Source organism: Echiichthys vipera, assembly GCF_963691815.1.
Source record: "Echiichthys vipera genome assembly, chromosome: 1".
In the NCBI taxonomy this organism is placed as follows: domain Eukaryota; kingdom Metazoa; phylum Chordata; class Actinopteri; order Perciformes; family Trachinidae; genus Echiichthys; species Echiichthys vipera.
Window position 1 is genome coordinate 13,027,635 of NC_139826.1, and position 26,537 is coordinate 13,054,171.

At 41.9% G+C, this 26,537-nt stretch overlaps 2 protein-coding genes across 5 annotated transcripts in view; one reads left to right on the forward strand and one right to left on the reverse strand.

Moving 5' to 3' along the window:
- The window catches only part of kctd15b (potassium channel tetramerization domain containing 15b), a gene marked incomplete at its 5' end in the record, with an annotated part of 28,978 nt that extends 25,655 nt beyond the window's left edge, over nt 1-3,323 (forward strand). For all 4 annotated transcript variants that reach the window (XM_083912092.1, XM_083912091.1, XM_083912090.1 and 1 more), the window contains one exon: nt 78-3,323. In XM_083912092.1, coding sequence (XP_083768218.1) covers nt 78-236 — 159 coding nt within the window. In that variant the 3' untranslated portion in view covers nt 237-3,323. The remainder of the gene's footprint in view (nt 1-77) is intronic.
- Nucleotides 3,324-5,124: 1,801 nt separating this feature from the next.
- The window catches only part of LOC310950836 (transcription initiation factor TFIID subunit 4), a gene marked incomplete at its 5' end in the record, with an annotated part of 88,643 nt that continues 67,230 nt past the window's right edge, over nt 5,125-26,537 (reverse strand). The window contains one exon of the mRNA XM_083918842.1: nt 5,125-6,216. Within this exon, the coding sequence (XP_083774968.1) occupies nt 6,043-6,216 (174 nt within the window). The 3' untranslated portion in view covers nt 5,125-6,042. The remainder of the gene's footprint in view (nt 6,217-26,537) is intronic.

Genomic DNA, 26,537 nt, shown 5'->3' on the forward strand with positions numbered 1-26,537 from the left:
GTTCTCAGTTAGATAAAGCTCTTTTGAAATTGTCAGTTCTGTTATTGAAACTCTCCTCCTCTTCCCTCTGTGCTCAGGTTCTGGAGCGTCTTTTCCAGAAAGGTTTCAGCGTGGCAGCATCTTGCGGAGGCGGCGTGGACTCATCCCAGTTCAGCGAGTACGTGTTGTGTCGCGAAGACCGGCGGAGTCTCTCCATGAACACGCCCATCAGGATAAAACAAGAACCCCTGGACTAGAGCATTCTGGGAGAGGGACTGCCAACCATACCAACACTCCTTCCACCTTCTCACACCACCCCACCCTATCTACCCCTGCCCCCTCCATGCCCTTACAGGACCACAACCAACCCCCAACATACACACAGTATTAGCAGAGGCTTGTTAACCTCGGCAGCTCTGCAGAACTCTAAGGGGAATGTAGTACCAAACAAAGGAAAAAAAGCATCAGCAGCAAAAGTTTTTGATTATGTTAAATAACGCCCAAATATCTGGGACTGTGATGAAAACGACAAATGGACTCAATAGCAGCTCACTTGAACCATTTAATCACCGTGACTGGTTTTTCCCTGGGTGTCCTGACCCTTTTAGGAGTGACACAACTGCCCCCCCCCCTCCCCCCCGGTCCTTCTACCTTTCTTTCTGTGGTGTATAATCCACTTCTGTGTCTGTAGGCGGCCCGTGTCTGGCCTGCTGTGGGACAAGAAAGTTTTGGCAGACAGGACGCTGTTAAGGATGACAGGAAGAGGACATAATCCCATTTCGCCAGTCCCCCAAAAGGCCCCAATCCCCATGACCCCACAACCCTCCAACCCCATCCCGCCTCACTTCGCAGGCCTTGCTAGAGACGGCGGGGTCTCGTCAAAAAAAGCATCGTTTGCCAAACTGATTGTTTATTACAATTTTCGTTGTTGTTTCTAATGTTCTTCTTGCTCCTTTTGCTGTTCTTATCATGACATGGTGTAAACAATTATTATTAATAGGATTATTTTTAATGTCTCTTTTTTCCTTTCTCCAATATGAAGGATGTATGAACGTTGTATTCATTAGGCTTCGAGAGCTTGTGAGGGAGCGTTTCTTGGCAGTAGCGGCAGAAACTCAGATGTCTGCAGGCTATGTGGCTAAAGCAATCTGGCTGGCAATGCATTCAGAGCCGGAAAAAGTCCCATTGTTCAAATGAGGATAGAAGAGAACCTGGATCTTTCAAAATTGTTTATAGTCAAATGTGTAGCACACATAAAAAAGTGCTCTGGAATTTCTGCTTATTAGCTCTAAAACATATCTCGGGTCTCTGATCAAATTCTGTCTCACGAACACAAACCAGTGCAGAAGCTCAAAAGTCCGACAATTTGAAATTCAGGTGGAAGTTGCACAAGTTCTAAATGTATTGCAGTTTTGTCGAGTTAGAATGTTAAAGACTTGAGGACCAACGTTTACCAGTATGTCTTGTGATCAGCAAGAGATGTACTCTAAATGCTTAATGTTTCTTTGCACTTAAACATTTCCTACAGAGCTGCCCTGCCTAGTTCCCACCAACCCCCCAGTGACGAGTACCAGGTCAAGCTGTTTATCTTCTCATGTTTTTGGAGACCAGAACAATACTGTAGGTACCAAAGGAGACAAGGTGCCTATTTTGTTGATTGTACAAACATAAAGGCGTCATCTCTTTTAACAGTTCATAGCTGAAGACACAATGCATTATAAAAAAAAAGGGAAGAGTGCCAACATTTGTTCCTCCAGGCTTCACAGTTTTGTTGAGAATAGCTCACAGTACCTTCCGACAAAGTTTGAGAGACAAAGTCTCTGTTTGTTTCAATATTGTCACTTCTAAGCCAAGATTATTTTGACGGTTCTTCACATGTATGTATGGCAGAACCCAAAGTGAACTGTACTCCCAGCATCAGTGTCTCATATACAAAGAGGCGAGTGGGCGGGCAGCATTTACTCTATCCTGCTCTCATTCTTTTGGTCTTATTCTCAACATTTCTGGATCAAAGACAGAAACAAGAAAGGCCAAGTTTTCATGCTTTGTATTTGTGTGTAACTTACAGATGCTGTTTCTTCCATTCCAAATGACTGATAAAAAAAAAAGTCCATTCTGATCTTTGTGCACTCTGGTATTTGTTTGAGTTAAACTGGGGTTGTTTTTATAAACTAGTTGTTCATTAAAAATGGGTGGTAGTTCTTCTGACAATGTTGTCCTAATATCTGCTCTCTCCGGATGGCCGCTGATAAAATAAGGCCAATGAGTGGATAAAGATGAGCTTGGTTTAAGTGTAGCTCCCAGTGCAGCTCACTCCTCCCTGGGGGTCTCTCTCACAATCAAGCCCATCTTTGTTCTGACCTGCCAGTGGCCTGCGCCTTTGCATCCAGTCGCCTCAAAGGGAATGGTCAACCAAGCCTTTCAAGTGCAGAGGCATGTTGGGCTCTTCACAGCGCTACTCGCCCCCCTCCGCCTCCCTGAGGGTTCCCAGCTCTGTGGTGCCAGTAGAAACTCGGGTTGCACCCCCTGCTGCTGTGTCATCCCCATGCCCTGGTTTTCAAAATGCCCTCCTACACTGTGGCTTGCTCGACCACACTGCAACAAACCAAACTGATGAGTCAAATCTGAGTGTACTGAGAACTTACTGTACAGCCAGGCGACTTGACTCTGCTGATGATCCCTAGATCTTTGATCCAGTTGGTATGAAGTGTGGCAACTCATCTAGGTTAGTTCTTGAGGAAACAGGGCAAAAAAACAATTTGTGTTGTACAAAAAACACTCATGTGCAAGAATTGCTTTATTCAGGGAGGGAGGAAAGAAGGCATGTTTTCTCCCAGATGTGGCATTAGGAAATAAAAAAAATTGGCTTTTATCAGCTTTAAAGAGTGAAGGGGTTGAGCAAATTAGAATAAAAACATAAAGGGAGGGTCAAACCTACATATAAAGTGAGAAAAAATTGCAGTTTGGGGTTTCTGTCTGCAATAACCAAGCCTGGGACACGTTTTTTGCTTCAGCGTAGTGATAGGTTTACTACAAAAGGTAGACAAACTCGGCAGGGCTGGAGACTTCAGAGACATGTCCACACATGCTACCCAGATAAAGTACTGGTCAGTGTTTCAGCCAGTTCACATGGCCTTCACTCCACTTCTGAAGTGGGTCAGTTGTACAGTTATTGTATATTGAATTATCAGGACTCTTCGTGCTTTTAAGAGACCTCTTACTCCTCTTCACAAAAAGAATGAAAAAATGTCAAAGCATCACATTGTGTACATATGGATTAAAACATTTCAAAGGGTATAATAAGGTGCAAATGTATATTATTTAAAGTGTTTAAAATAATTAGACTGTGGTATTAAAGGGCATGTGTTCATTTACAGTGTCTCCATTTGACTTTTCTTGAATATTTGCGATAATAAAAGGATGTACTGATGTATATCTGATGTGTGTCTCATTCCTCTCATATTCCATTAACCTTCAAAAGGGAACAATAAACTTCTCATGTAATAGAGAAGCATTTATCGCAGATGATGCCAAACGTGTGTCGCAGCAGTATTCAGAATGTTGATCTGTGTGTCCTGTAATTGAACTGATGAACCCTGATCACTCCCCATTCTACTGTACGTGAACATATGTGGGCTCCCCAAAACGGGAATGTCCAGATCAGCAGTCTACAGCTCAAGAGGGACTGAGGAACAGGCCAAGATCGTGAAAAAAACAATATGCTCCCAAACTCCAATATTTTGCACTGAGTTAAACAGTTTGGTCTTTTCAAAAATGCTTCTGCTTAATTAGCAGCAGAAACCTAGGGGGACTTTTCATAGTTGAGCAGCAGCGCTTGACTCAGTTTGTACTTAGCATGTGCAATGTTAGAAATGGAAATGAGGCAGGCTGAATTAGTAGTTGACTTAAGTAAAACTGTCTTGCAAAAACATAACAGCTTATTTTTCCTTTTAAAGAGTAAGAAATGGACACGGGGAAAAATATTGCTTGGTTATTATGTCATTTGAGAGTAAAATTTACATTTTCTCTATTCCTGTTACGACTCCCACAGTACCTACAGACATTTTAATGGGAATGCTGCAAGAGTAAAACAAAAGAAGAAGTAGACAAGGTCAGCATCTGCTCAGTTTAGTAAACAGCGTATTTATTCTTTTACAAAATAGGTACAAATACATAAGTATTGTTTTCACACAAACAGGACTTTTCAAGATATGTACAAGAGTTTACCAAAAATAACGTGGTTCTAATAAACACATAGTTTTGTAAACAATATTTACAAATCATCCTTACACTGAAATGTTATTTCCCCACCTATACATCAGTAATAGTGTCCTAATAATTTGGCTAAAAAGCTGTAATAGTAGTAGAAATGTCTTCCTGTGAAACAACCAGAAACCATAGAAACCACTAAAAATAATTTGAAATTGCCACAATAGATGTTGTTGTGCTTGTTTTGAAAACATGGTATTTTGGAGATAAAATTTATGAAAATGTTTTGAGCATAAATGCCAATTAAAAAAAAAGAAAGAAAAGATATTAATTTAAAAAAATAACTGTCTCTTGACAGACGTTGGCAATATGTTTTACTACTTAAAAGAGTCATTTCTTTGCTATAATACAGTGACAGCTTTCAGTTGTCAGGTAAAATAGATATTAAAAAAAGTGCTGTCAAAATGTACAATGCACAACAATTGTTCCAAATGTCACCAATATTTAAATAAATTTCAATATGACAAGAAAAGCTGCATAGAGGCCAAGATATTTAGTTAAATAGAAAAAAAACATAAACAAAAATACATAATGGACAACATTACATAATACAATAAAAACATAACAAGGCTACAATGCAATACAACGTGTAAAAAGCAGACATTTTGTCCGGTTCCTCTCAATCAATCAATTTAGGCTGGAATCAACGGCTTCCTTCTACAGTAAGTTTACAGTCAAGATATTTGATTTGCTTTTGTCATTCAGTCATTACCAAATACGTTGGGGGCTAATTGAGAAGAGCTGAATTATTATTTTGAACTTCTTCTATGTGCAGATAGGACAGTGAGAGGAAAAGATGCAGGAATGTCTGTTTTGATCTGAGGCTCACCCTTCCATCACCGCTCCGACTACAATATTAACCAAAACTTACCCTCTTGACCAGGTGTGTTTTTGAAGAAGTGAGCATGATAGTACACCACTTATCAACATCTAGTCATAAAAACAATGTTCACATTATGTGTGGGTAAAAAGAAAATGGGTGACCAATCAATCAGAAACTGGTGCCATCATTTAGTTTCATGACCTTTGCAGAAAGGTGACGGGGACTCTATCTTATACCCAAAACTCTACAGGGGAAAGAATAAACGGTAAAATTCTCAATCATTCATGTTTATACAAAACATCAGGTTTTATAATATCGACACATGGATTATTCCTTTTCTTACTAAGCTTACATGTGGTAAAAATATACATGCTGTAAAATAATTCAATCCGAACTATTTACACATACAGTGAGGAAACTGAACGTGATGCTGTTATTTGGAATCCTAATGTTTCAAAACGATGTCTTGGTATAGAAATCAGTAAAGGCTCTCCTTTATTGAGTTCAGTTAAACTACATTCATTGAACTATGTTCAACAAATAGCTCGTGGAGATTATTGTAGGCTGTATCTAGGTGTGAACATAATTCTCTTTGCTTTGAGGTGGTTCATTGCAAGCTACTGCAAAATAAATAGCAACCCAACATACATGGAATGAGTTCAGGCTCAAGTCCTGCCCAGCAAGTAACACTTGGTTCCTTTAACAAATTCAACACAAAGAATTTGATATGGCCTTTAAACTCAAGGATCTAACTACACACCTTCAATCTAAACGGAGAAGACAAGGAACAACAGTTTTATTTTTCTATGTTTTTTTCTCTCTCTCTGTCTTTCTTCTTATTAAAAGCTACATCAAACGTCACTACAGTACATATGGAGACATAGAGCTGAAACATTAGACCTGATCTGAAGGCACGTGGCTGGGAAGGAGGAGGAGGAGGAGGTTGAGGTGGGCGCCGAGCAGAGCAGAGGCTACTTGAGCAGGGCACGGTAAAGGAGGAGGGAGTGGGCGGTCTCTCTCTCCTGCTCCATGTAGAAAATTAAGTCCCTGAGGTTGACACGAGTGATGCGTTGCCGTGTGTACTGGCGCGATGAGGTGGACGGGGTGGAGGAGCTGGCCAGGGAGCCCGCCGTGCTGCCTGTAACCTGGAGACAAGGGAGGGGTCATAAGGTGAGATGGGGGACTTCACACTGGTTCCTTAACATTTTGCATTTACAGGTCCATAGTTGTCAAGGATTGATATTGCCTTTAAACATAGAATGACAAGGATATTCAGTTTGTTTCCCATGCTGTGCTTGGAATAAACAGAACAGCTATCTTGAACAGGGATATTTTAATGGCTGAGCCTCTCTGCTAAACACAATAAAGAAAAATGGCATCATGGATATAACTGTGCTTACAGGTGGTACTAATCGTAGTTTATTTTTTATTTCCAAGGGGCCTTGGACGCAGTTTGACAGACCTACAACCAGTCACCGTAGTGAAACGGCAGTGGTGATTGCTCCGTCAAAAACGTTTTTGAAAACATTTTACGCAAGAACAGGAACAGAATATCGGGTTATTTTGACCAGCGCTGCCAAATTTCATAGTTTCGTGAGCCTGAGCACTGAACGGACCTGCAGATTGGACGGTGACGCTGTCAGTCATCGTCTTTAACCCGCCCCACATGAGATACATGGATGTGATTGGTCGGCCAAGGGCCATGTCAGCTGTAGAATACCTCTTTTTACACCCATACCTGTCTGAAAGGGAAAGGGGCCAAACCTAACTACCAGAATAAATGTAACATGAATTTGGCAGATTTGTCTGGTTTCCAGGCTAGGTAGTACTGGTATTCAACACTACAGCTGTATGTAATTCATATAATAAAATAATAATATAATATTCATATTTCCCTCAAGGTAACTTTGTTTGATGAAGTGTCGTGATCAGTCAACGTTTCATCCAGTAAGAACACGTGGAATTGTCAATTTGTTGAATATTTTAATTTACAACCAAATATCTGCAAAACTAATCACATCCCCATCAACTTCACATGTACTTTGTATTTAGTGGTAATTATCACGTTCACCTGCTAACAAGCAAAAACTAAGATGGGAGCATAGAAAATATTGCATCTTTGTAAGCACTGTTATCATAAGCATGTTAGCATCCTGACGTTAGCATTTAGCTCAAAGCACTGCTGTGCCTTGGTAGAGCCTGTAGCATGGCTGTGTAGGCACCCTGAAACTAATCAGAGGACAGGAGAGAAAGTTCCAGCTTTGCCCTTTCAACCTGCAAAGGTGCTTGATACCTTAATCAACAGCGGCCGTCAACACTCCTTCTGCAACACTCTGATCCCACGGCACTCCACTTGCTTGAGACTTCATTGCTGAAGTGCTTTTATGCGTTAAGATTTTTGAGCATATGTGTTTTTGAGGTGAGCTGAAAATAAAATGATAGTGCTGTTTTTCAGAGACATAAAATAGCTACTTATTTGTTAGGGTTTCATCGGCTTTGTTTTCTCCATTATAGAAGTCTCTCTTTCAGGCTATTTGTTGAGGGGATAGCTCATGAAACATAGTAACTGTTTAAAACTAACAGTACTATGTTTCCCAATGTCCATAAATGAAGTAATGGTTGTTGGATGGCTAACACATTGATGGTATCAATAGTAAGGAATGTTGTGGCCTTGACGCAAGTATACACCTCCAATTAAGAAAAGTAATCCCTCTTGCAGAGCATGAATGAGATCAAACAGATGAACTAATAACATCCAGATCTTCAGGTGCAGCAGAGTGTTCTGAGATTTTTTTTTCCTTCAACTAGCTGAACACGAGGCAGAGAAAAAAATTGGCGACGTGCTCAGACGGCAAGGGAAACTATCATTTTTATTATGGTTCTTTACATCGCCTTGAATATGAAGAGATTTTCCCTCTAAATAAACAACGCTGCTGACATAAATCTGAGCTGACGTCCCACTCTGAAATGGAGCCCTTGTTGTTTGTATTTGATCCAGGAAAAATGAGAACGATAAAAAAGGGAGTGTATACAGAGGCTGATACAAATCAAGGGATGCATTTATATTTGGAAATGAGAAACATTGGGAAACAAATCCAGCAAATGTGCACACTTGAACCCAGGCAGAGAGAAATAGGACAGACATTTCAGTCAGGAACACCCTCTCACAATTACATTGATTGCACCACTCTGTAAACACACAGTACAGACAGGCTTTAATTGCAAACATATGATGGGTATGGATTTACAAGAACCAAACCAAAGTCCCTCCAGCACCTGCCCCCTCATATGCTTGCCTTTGTGTACACTGTATGACGGTGCTTTGTCTTAAATTTCTCTTAGTACACTCTCTGACCCCTGGATGCTGGTTGATAAGTGAGAGTAGCCAGTGACGTCACCCATAGGTTTCTGAAGAGCCATCGTGAAGCTCAATACAGCTAATACAAAAATGGGCAAAGAGGTGGAGCGTGGATGGAGCTGAGGCAGAATGAAGCCTACAGTCTATGCTAGGCACCTGTGACAGCACCCCCCCTGTCACTCAAAGCGGCCATGTTTAATTATGCATAACTTTTAATATAATTAAAACGGGCAGTTACAGTTTTTTGGTAATTTGGAAGCACGTCCAGTACTCAGACCTACCAGTCCAGTCAGAAATCTGAGGAAAGTGGAGAATTCCTTAATTATGGAAATGCAACTGACAAACTATTGAATCTGAAGGCACTTGGATGTTTGTTTGCAGTTTTGTTTGTAATAATGAAACTAAAAGATATGTCACAGGCATAAACAGTAAAGAGAAAAAATATTTCAACAAAAAGATTACAGTTTATGCTGTCGCACACTTGAGTATTTACACAATAGGCCTGGATTGATGTTAAATCCTGGTCTGGTCTCTGGTCAGTAAATCTGACATGCTGGCTGCGGGTTGAAACCCCCCCTAAGGCACACAAGACCCTCACTTTGGGAAGCGACCCCAGCCTAATCAGGTCAATCATAGCTGACCACATGTGAAAGATGGGCCTGCCTAATGCCATGCCAATTACTGCCACTCACAAGTAAGCCTGGCGACAGGGCCACAGATTTTACCAATCAAAGCCATCCATCCACCTGGACAGATGGGCAGTAGTAGCCACAGGCAGTTGGTGCTGGGGTGGTGGGGTGCTGCCGTGGCCGCAGTGGGTGATGGTGGGGTGGAGAAAGACAGTGAGTATAGCCAGATATCTCCGTTCAGGTAGTGTGCCACAGTTCCCAGAACGTCTCATTCCCTTCAGGGACAGGGGCAGCCTTAAGTGATCCAAATACAGGCAGAAAGGTCAGTGCTCATCCAGGAATTCACTTAAGGCAGCCTCTCCTCTTCCCTCCGTCTTTATATGGCCTACACATGCCAGCAATCCAAACACGGGTATGTTGTTGTCGGTATCTATGGAGACCAATTCCTCTCGCCAGCACACGCAGGAAATCATGTTGTGGAGGAGGGAGTGGGGATGGGAGGGGTAAACACCAATGCTAAACAAAGCAGATGGCTGAGTGTCAGTTAAAAAGGAAAGCGAGACATCAACAACCACGCTTTCCCTGTCGTCCGCAATTACACAGTAATTGTGTCTGAAATTAAATGGAAAACAAAATGGCAGGCTTTGTAAGGTCACAGTGGATGAAAAGAAAAAGTGAGATAAGGAGAAAAAGCAGAAGAGCGGAGGCACAGAGAGAGAAGGGGAGAAAAAAACTGAAAGTCTCAAAATCAGCTTGGCCAAGAAAGATCCATGAGGCAAAAAACAGCATCTGTCATTTTATCTGTGATGGGCGCTTGGAGGCATTATGTCATATGACATATCCATCGTACAGAACGCACAGGGATACTTCGATACATCTCTTCAGACATTTGACTTGTTTGGAGCGGGGGACAGAGAGAAAAACAGAGACAGAGAGAGAGAGAAGTGGATAGAACCTGAGGAGCGGAGAAGAGCGGAGAGGAGAGGAGAGGAGAGGAGAGGAGGCTCTACTCTTATATGGCCTCTTTGCTGTCTCTGGTCTTTAGCCACATTCTGTTGACATACATGACAACGTGCCAATGGGCCAGACACATTACTTTACACTGTGGCTTCTCTCATACACACACACACACACACGCGCACGCACGCAGGCACGCACGCACGCACGCACGCACACAATTGTCTAGACAATTAGTATAATAGACTGCAGTATAACAGAATGAAGGAAAAACAGAAATACATGACATATTTTACAATTGGCCATTCTGATACAGGAATCCGGCAAATAAACTAGCAACATTTCAATAGTTAAGCTTTATTTATAAATATGTATAAATGCTCCAACTAGAGTTGTTCCTGATACCAATACCAGTATTTATTTGGAAATGTTTTACACCGGATAATCCCACCAGTAAAACAGCGATGTATACAGTATGCAAGGCTTCAGTTTTGAGGGGTGGCAATTGTGTTGCCAATTTCAGTTGCCGTTGTACTACTGTTTTACAGTATGCTATTTAAAATGTTGTTGTTTTTTTTTACTAAATTGTGGCAACATTATTTATTTGTAGATTTATTTTGTATTGTTCTTTTTCAGTTTGACGGACTGTCAAACTAGATAATAAAAGAAAGTATGGCGTCTGATACAGAGAATATCTTGTTGTGTGCTTCATGTGTGAAAGGGTAACTCCAGACTATGTCTGCACCTGATTCTCTTGACACTGTTCATATGAGAAAATGGTTTCTATATGAATTTGTTCATGTTTTACAAAGGGTTAAATCTGAGCCCGGCCACACAGTGGTACTTGGTGTTGGTCGACTTGCAAGTTCAGGAATCCAAATAGGTTTTTGGAAGGAAAAAATTATATCAGAACATCCCTACTCCAAGCATGTGTCAAGAGTATTGGAGTGATATCATCATCTTTAATAACAATATTTAGAGAGGTTATTCACAACAAATACTGAATACAAAGGATCAGACTAGCGTTATTCTGTATTTTCCTTATTGTCTACAAATCCCATGAAAAATCCCAAACTACAGAGTTCACATGGTGCAGCTGAAGATGTTACTCTACTACTGCTAACAAATACGTTGTTTTAAAAGGCAAAGTTATTTCCTTAAAATAACTTGGAACTGTAGTTCCTAGTAACATTACTCAACAGAATTAAATTTGGTAGAGACTATACTTTCAGGTCAGAAACTGCAGATCACAAGATGGCCTGGGATCCATGAAGGCTTCTTTTCATGCACATTGATAAACAAAGAAAATGTTCCTGAACATCACACACATTCAGAACTACTCTACTAACTACTAAAAATAACCACAATTTGAACCTTTACGTGCAATTATGTGTTACCGGAATGACTGGGCCACCATGTTTAGACACTGTATCCATTATTTGATATGTCTCAGCGGTACAGAGTAAATCTGAGTATCTTGACAGAAGGACCAAGACAGCAGGTCACACTTTCATGTTTTAAACCCTCCTATGACCAGCAATGTTCACCTTAAGCTTGAGAGAACTCAAATTAAATCCTGTTTTGCTAAATTTACCTAACGTAATAATGTATGTTTTTCACCCTCTTTCTCTCTCTTGCTGCTTTTGACTCCGTCTTCAACTGTGTGACGGCAGCGATGCTTGTAGGTGTCTTGAGGAATTTGCATTCAGCCCTTTATTGTTTGAGAAGGGAAAGAGGGTTGGGGGGTTGGGGGCAGGGTTCTTGCTGATCTGTGGCTTTGAACCCTGAGTGGCACGTGTGCCTTGATGCCGGAGCCAATATTGGATTTGGCCCAGGTCACACCTTAGGGCGGTGGGTTAATGGCCCACTTTGCCAGGCACACAGAGCTGCCTGGCCCTGCACAGACCAACCTGCTGTCTCAGCAGTCCGCTCCACACAGCAGAAGTTGCAAACGGGCTGCATGGTAAAAGAACGCGCGCGCGCACGCGCACACACACACACACACACACACACACACACACACACACACACACACACACACACACACACACACACACACACACACACACACACACACACACACACACACACACACACACACACACACACACACACACACACACACACACACACACACACACACACACACACACACACACACACACACACACACACACACACACACACACACACACACTGTATGTACTGGTATGTGACAACACCCAGGCTAACATACTGTGATAACTAAAACCATGGGGGAAAACATTGCTCAGCATTCACGTTGGAGGATAAAGATGGTGGTTGAGAAACAGATAAGCTGTTCATGATGCAACATTACTCTTTTGTTGTTATTACTTTGATGCTGAAAAATCCGTTTAAACTCTGATGTCTACGCTCCAGGCAGGGAGGACATATATAGCACAACAGAGACAGACTGTTGACAAGCTAAACAAAGAAGTGAAGCAAAAGCTGAACCAGGTGGTGTTTTGTTTTTTTGTCAAAAGTGGAAGCCAGGGTGGAAATTAGCAGCAGCCACTAGCCAAGCACTGATGAATTTTGTGTATGATGTTGGCCACTGGGGCAGGTAGCCAGCCATGATTTTTGATGGTCCAGCTGTATTTGCCAAGTGCAACTGGCTGGTAGAACCTTTAACATGGCTTGCAGGTACAGGTACGAGGGGCGGCCCATCAAGAGGACCTGACTGACAAACTAGTTTAAATGCTGGAGAGTGAATGATTTGCTGACTGATGGACGAACTGAAGAACTAGTTGTTTGGCTGACGGAGTGACTGGTTGACTGACTATGTGCCAGGAAGCAAAGCTTTCCCACATGTTCTCCTCCACGCCGCATTTCAGTTGGGGAATGCTGCCTCGTCCCTTCACAGTGTTTACAGTGTGGAGCCCAGCCGTGGGAGTGCAGCCCCGCTTCATCTCCACACTCGGCCTGAAACGCCTCTCCTACGGCCGTCATTAATCAGCAACAGAGACTTTCTCTCTCCCTCTCTCGCCTCTCCTTCTTTTCCTCGCTCCGTTACGCCCACAGACATGCTGGATGAGGCCATTTTGAAAGAGTTAACAGATGTCGGCTGATTTGCCCCAGGCTTTCTGACATTGCCCCAGTGATGTATTTGATGTGGAGTTTATTCAGCTCTAATAAACGTATAAAGAATTAGAATAATAATTCACAGATGTACATATCCAGATTATATGCTGGAGCCTCTCTTTGAAGAAGACAAGGCAGCCAAGATTAACAGAACCAGGGGAAAGGATGAAAATGGTTTTGGTTCAGCCCACTGATAATCAGAGAGGTCAGGTAGGACTAATACCGCAGCTTTATGTTCATGCAGCGACACAAACGGCCTTTGTCCCCATCACAGGTTACTTTTCTGTGAACCAGAGACTGCCATTGTCACTGTGCTTTTTAAAATATGGAGCAGAGTGAAACGCGTTTGCTATATCTGTTTTTTCTTGTCTCATACAAGCTTCTGTTAATTTGTCATTTTGTGAACAGCAGAAAGAATAAAGGGGAAAATACAAAGGGATAAGAGTGAGGTCTAGCATTCTGATCATGGCAAAAAAAATGAGGGAATTACTTTCAAAACAAACAACTTCCATTTGCTTCACAGCTAAAGAACAACAAATCTCAAAAATGGCCAGTTGCAGAGCATCTTAATACCCACATAAACCATAAAAACAGCTACACAGCTCCATGGCAATGCATAGCAACCGTGCAGAATTTCAGTCAAGGAGAAAGAAGGCAAAAAAACACCTTATTACTTCTAACTCCTGCAAGCCATTTTGGTCTCCAAAGGTTTTAGAGCGCCGCAGGCCATGTGTCTGCAGTGTTTCGGGAAATGACTTGCCTTCGCACGAACACTGCTATGTTCTGCAGCACTGCTGCCCCCAGCATCCCCGCTCAATTTCTGTTTAACCCCTTCCTGCCTTCCCTCACACTGACTCACTGCAACAGAGAGCTCACACCCAGCACAATACTGTCACATTGTTCAGCCTCCCACAAACCAAGGCATATCAGACCAGCTTTTTCACAAACTAACACATTAACTCCACATCTAATTTGGCTACTTAAGCATGTGATGGCTCTTAACAAACATGGTGCAGGAAAGGCGTAAGGTTTTACGGGGCAGAGATGGAGCAAAAAGCCCCTTCACCATTCAACTTGATCTATTACATTGTGCGACACAGTTTGCACACTTGAGTGTGTATCAACGGTGGATTAAATCTGCAAACTCGTTGACACAACACATAATTAAAACATCTTGCTCGAGGTCAGGAATTTTCTAATTAGTAGTGTACTGACAAAGCTGCAATTCCATCGCCCTGAGTTTCAAAGTCCACAGGTTACTGCTAAGATGAAAGCTGACCCTGGAGCACTGTTCTGCAGGGCTGCTCATACAATTCCTCAGAAGACAGTCACAGGGTCACCAAGCTAAACAGCGTGCTGCACCCGGAACCTCGCTTCCAAACAAAGAACTTCAAACTTTCCTGCCTGGAAACAAAATGTTGCTTCCCCTCCCCTCTCTTGTGCTCTCTCGCTTTCTTTCTTTCCAACCTGAGAGAAACAAAAGATTGTGTAAAGGCAACCAGATGAAGAAACCATAACATTGTTTTTAATCTGTTTAATTAAAATGCTCTAAGCCTGGCTAGCTGAACAACTTGTTAAATACTACAAAGGCTTCTTGAGCCGCGTCTTTGTAGCTGAAGTTGGCATCACCATATAGGATTGTGGGGTAATAAGATTCTGTCACATATTGGTTATTATCATGCATTACATAAATAAAAGTCATCCTGTTTTACAATGAGAATAGCACAACAGCAGCTAATATAACAACAACAACGCATAAATCAGCTTTATTTGTCTGAAGATCACCATCTAATCAATAACCCGCCAAATGATGCGTTCAATGTCTTTTCCTCTGTTTTTTTCCATGGAGAGAGCAAAAGCAGCTGAGAAACTGCTAACAGCTTTCCTGATAACCTGGACAATTAGCACGGGCCAAGTATCTTTGGCTACATAAAGTATCAGGAGCAGAACTTTTTCAACATTAAATATTTAAGGCGTTTCATATATAAAATGAACCCAATTAGAGTTAAAATAGGAGAAGTGTAATGAGTCTCAAGTCAGAATGCTGGTCTTCAGAACTATTCGCTAATGAGCCCTTGTTGGTTTTGCACACTTTACTTTCAATGGTGTGGCACTGTCATTTCTGCTGGTTTTTAATTTTTAATTCAAGTTGAATGAGAGGGTGGTGACTGAGTTAATAATCAAGGCACCGGGGTGTTTTGCAGCCGATGGATAGCTGGGAGAAGTTGCCAAATGAGGCTTGTGGTGCGCCCTTTGATGTCTTTGCGAAACATACAACCAGTTAACAAAAGCCTATCAGTTCAGAGTAGTATCGAACATAAATGACCACACTAAGGGGGACACATCCTGCAAATGGCCTAATTAGGGAAAAACAGTAGGCTAGCAAAAAAGCATGGCCCTGAATAACACAGAAACCGGAAACTCTCCGACACTGACTTGAGAATGAGATAAGAGACCAAAAGGCAGCCGGGTCTGATTCTCCCACTCTGCAGACATGTTCTGTATGCTGAACTGTCAGCCTTCACACAAATCCTCACATGAGCAGTGACACTTTTCACTTACAAGAAAAGGAATGCACCAAGGGGCCACAGTAGATATGCAGATGGAGGAGATTAGAAAACACATTTACAGTGGTGGCTCACACTATGAATTGGTCCTTGATCTCAAATTGACATAAATGGGGCCATTTTTGACATCATTTAGCCATCACAGGCTCCGTTCCAGCACCGCTGTCACTGGTCCCCATGCACCTGACGTGATGCCTGCTAAGGATAAGAGGCAGGAACAGGGTTGTCTGAAAAGCAGGTCTGATTAGAATCCAGGCTCTTCTGGGGAAAGAGTAGAGTTTCATCTTTTATATAGATGGCCCAGAAAGACGAACCAAAACTTTACTGGAGTTTTTTTTATTTTTATAGAGTGCCTTTGTGAATATTTGTGACCCCCAGTGTCATTGTTTTTCATCCAACAAGCCGCCAGGGTGAGGGTGACAAGAGTTTTCATAGCTACTCAGAAATAATTGTTTCCTTTTACCATTTTGGGTATTTGGAAATGTCAATTCAACTTTAATATATAATAATACAGTACTTATACTACTAGAACTAGTTCTGCTGAGAAATATGACAATAAGACATGAAAAATAAGACATAGAAATGAAATGATTCCACACGTTGGCAATGCAATGTCAAAATTAAAATCGTATAATACACTGTCAATTAGTAGTTTAGCTGGGTTTGGGGGGGTATTAATGGCAGGGAGCATCACAAAATTTGGACTCAGCTAAAGAGAGGTTCTCATTACAGTTTTTCTGGCACTTTCCTGGAGGCCTCATTCCTCTCATCAGGTTCCTCTTCCACAGGCCCAGAAGGCTTCCTTCCTACCTGCACAGCAATTTGGCAACCTGCTTTATTATACCACATACAACAGCATCATTTTCCAGGCAGCTGTGTGTGCATGTGTGCGTGTGTGTATAGAACACTTATCTACATATTGACTTGGTATAAATCCACACCCTTGTCTGCCATAATAATTACACATCTTGTAAAAGGAAGTACTCAATTCTTCCTGCACCTAAGGCGGGCAGCTGCAGGACTTGCCCACTGGCGCCCTGCAAACACACCTCCGGCACTGCCTGATATCCAAACAGCTTCAGAATACACCCACAGCCATTGCTTTCCATGGTGTAATAGTGCCTTTCTATTAGACTCCAACTGAACACAAAGCGCCAACACAAGTGCGGTTAAATGTGCTTCTATGTTTTGCAGGAACAAAGTGGTTGGGATAGGTCCGACAGGTAATAAAGACAGCAGGGGCCTGTTTCAGGGTTGTCAACGAGTCAGACCACACACACGCATAACTGCACACACATACACAAACACACAACAAAGCGGGAGTGTGTAGTGACACAGGCCAGCCCAGGAGGTATGTTTACATTTTGTGGCTCTCCGGACCTTGTTGTATGTGTATATAAAAATCAGTCCAAAAAGCCACGCAGGTCTTTTTCAGCCAAACCACATCTATTGCTCAAAACTGCCATGACATGTAATCAGAACACTGATGCCGGTGATAGAGGACTTATCCAGCTATTCACAACTCTCCCAAAGTTCTATCAGTGGAGGGCGTTCATTAGTCCAACAAATACATAATTTATGCAATCTAAAAAATACATGTGATCATGAATCAAAATGGGAATGAGACAGAAACATCGAGGTTCTCTGGTGATGCCAATTCTTTGTTTCGGGAATAGTGAATAGAGGTCAAGTGTTGGGCAGCTGCCCTGCCAAAAATGGGCAGTCGTAACATTGTTGTTCTGGTGCTAACTGTCTATTTCAGAGACAGTTGTTTCCTCTATTATCGAGTCAATGGTTAAGTGCACTGAAAAACAGTCACGTCAAATGTAGCCTGTTAAATTGTGTGTACAGTACGGAAGTGCTGGGCCATATGAAAATATATATTGTCAAAACAACTGTCCGACATATACTGTATATTTTCTATATCATTTCTATTGTAGTGTCGAAAAGCCAGCGGCTGCATTTTGTCAATATTTACGTCATTCAGATGGTGATCAGATCCAATAAATTTCTTTATAAAATGAGAGAAAACTCTGTACTTTTCATTTGTCAAGTATTTAATCCACACAGGAGGATACAAAAATAGGCTTTACCAATTTATACAGACTACTGATTTGGTGAATTACCAGAAAACGTAATCTATCGTGATATATATCGTTATTGAGATATGGAATTACCTTAATTGGGATAAAAGATTTTGTCCCTATGACCCAGCCCTACAATAAGGCATCATATATTTATGGCTTTAGTTGAAATAAGGAGTGGAATTTGGGAGATAGTTGGTTAGACTGCATGTTAACTGACATGAACAACACACCAGTGGGAGCATACACACGTCTTCAGCAACACAAGCAAGCATTGAAAACAGCACCAGCCAATAGCCTTTATCCTCTCTCTCCTTTCAGGACTGATAAGATTCATGTGCATGGTGATGTCTGAATTCTGCTGAGATTATTTGTCAAAAATGCCTGAATTTCACAGTTAATTGGCCTCCCTAATTAGCACAGGATGTCTAATTCCCATTGCAGTCAGTGTTCTAAATGGTAAAGCTTTAGCAAGCGGATACCATTTCTTTTTCGTCTGAGGAGAGAGAGTCCCCATGCAGGCTGAGCTACACTGTACATTACACACTCATGATCGATTCTAAATCTTAATTAGGGAAACGACAAACAAGCAAGGGAACTTAATGAACTGTGTACCTTTCCAAACAGCTGGCTGATTATATTTATTGAGATATATGTAAAATTTAATGATTTGGGCAATTAACTGTAGACCCCTTTGTAATCTCTGAGGGACTTAAAGGGGCCAGGAAGCCACAGACCTGATGGAAAACAGCTGACAAATATTTGTCATCCCCAGAGTGCTGAGACAGGCATCGGTGCCTTTGGAAGACCTTGTGCTCAGGAATAAAGATATCACACAAATTCTCACTCCCTAGTGAGCTTCAATCTCAGTCATTTACACTCCTGGTTTACACTGCTCTGATGCTGTGATAAGGCATGTTTCAGACACCCTCTGCTTTGCTGGGCCCTCATCCCATTTAATGATCTGAGATGTTCTGCAAAAACAATACAGAAACATAACAAAAGATATCTAAAAGTGGGCACAGTCTTTATTATCAGCGACTTTTTTTCATGGCCATCCATTTCCAACTTTTTTTTCTAAATTGGTCAAATGGAAAGCAGTGAAAAGCGGGGGAAAAAAATTAAGCCGAGCCGAATAGTGCGACTTGGATTTAATATTTTATAATTGCCAAGGGACATTCTAAGATCAATGAATTTTTGCCCGGGACGCACATCAGAAAGAGATGTACTTCAGTCTTTTTAGGGAACATTGGTCTATTTAATTCCAGTGTCTGATGCATGTGAAATATGCCTTCCATGGCCTCCTTCTTCTTCCCCAGGCACTGCTGCAGGCAGACATTACCACTTTTAATGGCCCGCCATGAGAAGAGGCAAGCCAGCCAATAACCCATCCTCACTAATGGATCGCCTTGTTTGTTCTCTTTCACCATTTTCTGAAGCTAATTTTAGATGTTCTGTTTTTCAAGACAGAATAGAGAACATTGTAACACAACAATATGTTCACAAAACAATTAAATAAATCTTTGGACTAAAGGACAGATAAGAACTGTGTTATTTGAGCAATTAATTTACATGGACCGTCCCTATCGAATTAAAGCTGGTGGTGGGTCAAGGTTGTGAGGGGTAGGTCAACTGTAAATGGAAGTCAGAACAGAGCCTCTCAGAGTGGGCCTTGTAGTAAAAACTTAGAGTGGAATAAAGGGGGTAGTGAATGGGTAGTAGTTTTATTGTTGGGAATGATCAAGTCACTGAACAGTCAATAGTCAATGGCTGATAAAAATCCATTATCCACAAATATTCCTGTTTACATGAAGCTGTAAATACTCCGATTAACAAGAACACTAAAACTACATCAAAATAGGATTTCTTCAGAGACGAAGGGGATTTCAACCTTGCAAACAGCCTCCCTCTTTCATTACTTTAACCACCTTCCAAAAGGTCTGCGTTGCAATACTTGCGGTCGTCCGACAACCTGTTGATATGATCCAAGTCTTTTGCATATTCTGAATGCGCTGAATAAGTCCAAAGTATGCTCCCATAGCCTGAATAATATCAGCATATCCCACATGTCCTAATCAGAAAATGCTACACTTGGAATATGGCCTAATTTTAAAAAAATCCAGTTAGAATATGCTGGGTTGTTTTTTTTACCCGTATCCAATTCTGAATAATAGTGAATGTAGTCAATGACATTCCTACATACATAATTAAAGACATCAAGGTTATTTGTGAAGACAACCAACCACAGCAAAATTATATTATACAGAAGAAATTCAGTTTTTAACAGAAAAGAATAAAACCCAAACTGCTTGAGATAAGCTACAAAGCAGTAAAGATGGTGCCCCATTATTTTAGTATTGAATTCTAAACATTAAGCTAAAGGGTGCATAATGTACACCTCCACAATAAAAAGTCCTGAATCAGATTCTGTGAACTCTAACTTTCTATGCTGGCATTTCTGCCATGTAGTTGTAGTATTTTGCCTACTCTGTACATATTACAACCTCCCCCACACCCTCTTTGGCATTCTTCTGCCCCCCATCCTGCCAGCACCTAATCAAAGATCTTTTTCTCCTTTCTCTCCCCAGGCTCAAATCTTGACAGCTGACAATGGAGCTGATATAAAACTTATAGTTGAGGGAAAACAAACTTAAATACAAGAAAATGAACTGCTCCCTGGTAATGCCACGACTCTGTTCTGCACAAAGCAATCAGGGTTAAATCTAACAACATCACAGGAGGTCCTATAAAAAACAACAGTAAGTCACACAAAGACACAGGAGTTTCTTAAGTGAGCCATAACAGAAAGAACTCTCTGGGCTCTCCAGGGCTCCACCATGTAAGATTCAGAGGCTCTGTGTTGATAACTTCATTAGCAGCTCCCGCGCTCTCAAACTCTCATGTCGTTTAACAACATTATTGCATGTTAAGAGTAAGAATTTGGAGGCCAAGAGATTCCATGTCTTCAGGATGGAGGAAACACACACAGGCGCAGAATGGAAAAGCAGTGATTGAGGCATTTTCTCTGCCTATCCCTATGAGTGGTGAAGGCGTAGGAAGAGGAGAGTGGGTTTGCACAGTGCGGTATAGCACAGCATGGGGCCCGGGATGTTAGGCTGTCCCCACGTCCCTGGCCAGCAGGCTAGCTAGAGAGGCAGCCATTATCGGCTCGCCTCCATAGCAGCGAGGCGGAGGGGGTGGGGGGCAGCAAATTTCATTCTTCAGAAATTTAATTATATCAAGATTAACAAGGGAGGTAATTAATTTCTTTAAGATGGGTATCTTTTAAGTGCCTGGGGCTCAACTTTGTTGTCAAAACTGTATATTTAACCATTATTTCAGGGCAAAGTTTTAGAGGCAGAAATGAGGGGGATCACTACTTTTCCATGAATATGAATATATAGGAGGTTCTTATCTAAATAGGGAGATTAAAGTGTTAACACTAATGTGTACATTTATGTACATATATAAATGTAAAGTCAATTTAGGTATTTTCAAAAATGGGTTGTATAAACTACATTTCAAATTAATTCCCTAAATTTTCAGTCATTGTTTAGCGTAGACTGAGAGCCCTTATACCTTCAGCCTGTGGATAGGCATAGCACTCTTAGTCACAGCTCAAGGTTGAAACTGTAGACCTGTCCACCATGTGGCCCATGAGCCTATCCAGGACTTGTTGTGTTTTAGGCTTTAGTGTAAATGAAGCACTAGCTAGCATCAGCTACATAATTCATCAATATCCACTGATGCAATCTAAATGTATACAAAAAGTGAATTTAATGTTTTTTAATAGTCCCATAAGGTGGATCTACCTTTGTGATAAACTAGAAAATGTAACCTAAATGATTGCTGGAATGTGGACAGCCCATGGAATATGTGTGTGTGTGTGTGTGTGTGTGTGTGTGTGTGTGTGTGTGTGTGTGTGTGTGTGTGTGTGTGTGTGTGTGTGTGTGTGTGTGTGTGTGTGTGTGTGTGTGTGTGTGTGTGTGTGTGTGTGTGTGTGTGTGTGTGTGTGTGTGTGTCTTACTGAGCTTTGAGGCTCTTTAAGACCCCAAGTTACCACATATCCAAGACCCAGCAGGTATCTCTCAATTTATAACTTTTCATTTCAAATCAAAGAAAGTCGGAGCATTATACAAACAAAGTAAATTATTCTTTTTACGCCTCATGTCTGTTTTACAGCAGAAACATGTCCGTGCAAACCACACACGTATACTGACTGGTTAAGAGCACAGAGGCTGTGAAACAAACAGGCTATTCAGAGATTCTCCTTAATACAAACAGGCGACTCCATTTATCTTTATCAAGTATTTTTTAGGTCTAAACCATCATGCATGTGACGATTTGAAATTAAATGCCAAACAATGTGGAAATGTGTTTGTTGTTCTGCCAAACTGAAGAACTTTTATGATTAGGGGACCTATTATACTCTTTTTCAGCTTCATACATGTATTTTGTGTTTCTACTAGAACATGTTTACATGCTTTAATGTTCATAAAACACCTTATTTTTCTCATATTGCTCATGGTAGCAGCACCCTGTGTCTGGGACGCTCTGTTGCAGCGCAAGCCACCCTCCCGATAAGCCCAGTCTGGTCTTCTCCCGCTGTGGTGAAATATGTACTGTACAATATGTGTGCGCATTTCATTGACTAAATACGCGCTAGAAAGCCTTCATCTTTTGTTCAGAATCAGCTACTTATCACAGGTAACCGGAGCAACTTCCTTCTCATTCATCCCCACAACGCCAAGGTGCTTTACACAGTCGGACGCCCAGTTTCTACTGACTTCAGTGGGGAAGCGTAGAGCGGGTTGTTCCCCTGCAGCAAAACTAGACGGTCATTGGATAAATGCTGGGCTTTGTCCCGCCCATCGGGGTTGTCTTTGGGATAGCGCTCAGCTTCTGCATGATGATTGGATGAGGTGTCTGAGGCGGAATCGTTTTTTGATTGACAGCTAAATGAGCAAATCAGCGATTTTGGAAAAAAAAACATCCACCGGAGCATTTTCCAAGTTTTTCATTCCGTTGTTCTGAACTGAACCGGAGACTTTACCGATCCCCAGCGACTTTGTCTTTGTTAAAAACGACTAGTGTTGTGTTTGGAGACTCTGTTCTGTCACTCTGCGATTTCTTTCCCCAACGAGCAGCGGCAGCTGCGGAGCTTCTCCCCCCTGTCACTTACACTCACAGGCGGTCACACTTCACAGTAGCCTGGCGCAGCAGCTCCAGCTGGGCAAAGGCCGTTTAAGCAGCCTAGCTCTGCTGGCCATTGAGAGGACACTGGTCAAGTCCCTGGAAAAGATGCCTAGTTGGTACAACAAGGTCACAGATTATTTTCAAACAAGGGAGTGAAGGATAGAAATTACATATAATCAAACAAACACATTTGTTATGTAGGCCAGAAAAATTAGCTTCCCCTCCTTGAAAGACCAGCAGCCGCCACTGTACTAGTAGTACTAGTGCCACGGCAGTAGTAGCATGTAGTAAACAGCACACTGTGGGGCAATAAAGCAGCAATTTCTACCGTCAGAAATCACAAATTATGCTTTAGAAACCAAACACAACACAACCAGACATGTTGTAGCAGGCATGTGCTCTCAATTGGAAGCACGGCGTGCTGTGCCTGGAGCAGATGCCCTCATTTGAAAATCCTTCAGGCTTGATGTCAGACCACAGAGAAAGTGGAAAACACTGTCTGAAAGAAGGCATTGACAGCAGTCTGTATCCTGAGCAGATCTGCTTATGGGAGGTTAGACTGGTTATCCATTTACACGTTTACCTCATTATTAAGGACTGGTACCAAAAGTGAGTTGAGTCTATCTGAACCATGCAATGGTAAAACTAACACTTCCCTGTGTGTGTTCACTGTGCCTGAGTATGAAGCAAAGACTGTATAAAAAATGGACAGGAGTCGCCATCTTGTCAGTCTTTGACTCCGCCTCATTTCCTCTTACCAAAAAAGGGCATTGATGTGACATTGGGGGGAGGGAGCTACGTTCATCTGAATTATTAGAAAACTTTAAAGATGCCCTATTATGCAATTTTTTTTTATTTTCCTGGTAAACTACAATAGGTTTACATGCTTCAATCTTTAAAAAACACATTATATTTCTCATATTGTCCATTGCTGCAGCACCCATGCAACATGGGCAGGACCTGTCTGAGCTTGCCCCCACCCAAAAAAGTCCACTCTGCTGTGATTGGTCAACTGTTTATGCTACGGAAATGTTATGCCCCTTACCATATACGGAATCAGTTACCTCAGCAGCTGAAAACACTGTAAATGGAAGCTAGCCATGTTAGCTGCGCAACATGCTAATGTTAGCTTTAACAGGTGAACTTCCAAAATAAACACCAAACAGCATAAAAGTGTCTGAACTCACAGCTTACAGTTTGAGCCTGTGTGTAGCAGCATGACCAATAGGGAAGTCAGGAATCTTCTACGTAGACAAATTCTGGAAATTTGAAGAAATCTCTAATAGCGACCAACACCCTAGCGTTCAGAGCTGGCACAGCCAACCCAGTTTTGAGGCCCTGATTTGAGCTTTGACTTGGCAGAGATTCATTCCATCCACAAGCCATATGTCTACTGTATCTATTTTTAACACTTCTATCAATTAATATTGGCAAAAGTAATTAGCCAAATAAGAGCCCTTTGTCGGGCAGTTGATGAAATGTTATAATATATGTGGATAAACAAGAATATTGTGTTTGTAGTCAGATGTATTTCTATCTAAGATATCTGGGTTTTATATTTTGTGCACTGAACACAGATCTAAACAGGAGCGGATAAAGCCATACCTAAAGAACAAATGTATTTATCTTTCATGCTAATATTCAAGCTGCATTTTAAATGCTTTAACCAACAGACCATAGTGCAATAACCAGTGGTGGGCTCTGTGCTCTGCATCGTGCAAGGGAAGGGAAAGTTGGCAAAGGGCACTGTTATAAAGCTCTAAGAACACATGGCATCCGGCCAAAGAGCCCTTGTAACCATTCCGAAAGACTCGACTCCATCTCCTTTCTGTCCTCGCTGGAAACACCGAATTGCCTTGAGACGTAAAGTCAAACTAATATTACAATCTTCTTGACATTATGCAGCCAACAGCAGCATCTCTGTGCCCTCTTTAATCACAGTATGTAAAGAAGGGGAACCCACACAGGAATCCTTATGCTTCATTACAGCCTGATATTAGTAATGCTACAGTCATTACACAGACTTCACATCCCACCCTGCATGGCTTTAGAGGTGAAACAAATAAATAAAAACAATGGCTAATCTGTGGTTAATGTCAATGCATCCAGTGGATTTAAGAGAAACCTCCATATTGTTAAGAGCAAAAGTGGAGCTCAACACGAAAACTAAAAAAAGGTCATGTTAGCTGTGTGTACTGTATGGTTTGCACATGGCGAGGAGCAAGAGGAAAGACGGAAGGAGGGATGCTGTGGTAGTAAAAAACAGGAGGAGGATGTAGTGAGTTCTGTATACTCACACAATACTGCCATTTCTCCCACTGCACCAACAAGCAGACATGATTTCTAAACCAAACACTATCCCCATTCTCCAGATTGTGAGCAGAGAAGTGAAAAAGATTGAAAGGAAGAAGAGACGGGGAGGAGGAGCAAGTGATTTCCTCCATGCCGTCCCTTCTACTAGCATTCAGTTGGCCAGTCTCTTTCTTAACCAAACAGAGTGGTTGGTCCTAGTCCTCTGAGTCCCGACGCCCCCCTCCCTCCAGCTCCGGAACCCTCGTGCTCTGCGAGTTTCCTGTTTGTCTGGTTGAAGACCTGGCCGTTTTACTCCCAGGCGGCACACTGGGAGGGACGCAGGAGAAGGAGAAGAAGAAAAGCTCAAGAGAGAAGGACAGAGGGGAGGTTGGCGGGGAGAAGGCAAAGGGAGAGACACTGAACACTCCCGAGTTGGGATTGATTTACTTCATTAACCGAGATTACAAGTTTAACTTACAAACCAGAGGTCAAAATTTCTCATTAACAAGGGGACCGTGGAGAACCTCAGGGCCTGGAGACCACTCTTATTACTGACTACACATTTCAATCTGTCTTTGATGTTCCATGTCTGCCTTTCTACCCCCTCTTTCCCCCTCCTATTTTTTGGCAGCGAGGTTGATTTTAATTGTAGCTATAGAACAGAGCATAGTTTGCCTGTAAGCCAGCCTCCACATCTGTAGTGAGTGCAGCTTTAGTGATATTGGGTGCAGTCCATAGCTCGGGGCTAATTTTAATGGTCCCCCCCCACCCTCCCCTCCCTCCTTCATTGGAGACTCAGATTGTTTTCCACGTGATTCCTGTTAATTTAGCTGGAGGAAAGGGCATCAGTTTTCCTTGTGCTTTTCCCCCTCTCTCCCCATGCCTCTCACTCTATTGCCTCACTCCTTCTTTCTGATCTACAGCCTCAAAGAAAGAAGGTGAAATGAATTCAAATGGAAAAATAGACCGTGCTCACTATTAAATCGCTCGCCTACCTTTGTCCCTTGCATTGCGCCTGGTCGAGACAGATAGGAGAAAAGGCAGTGTGGCTGTACAAACTGGGGCAATTTAGCTGATATTGTTGCTTTTACGTCAACAAACAAAGCTCTTGCTTTGATGTGATAAATGGCCTGAGTGCCAGGATGATAACTCTGAGCTCATAAATGTGTCAAGGATGTTTCAGAGCTCTGAGCATGTTTAACACTGCAGGACATTGTACGTCGAGGCCCATTTTACATCGCAGATCCTTTAATGCTAACCTTAGATGTACTGGAGGAGTCT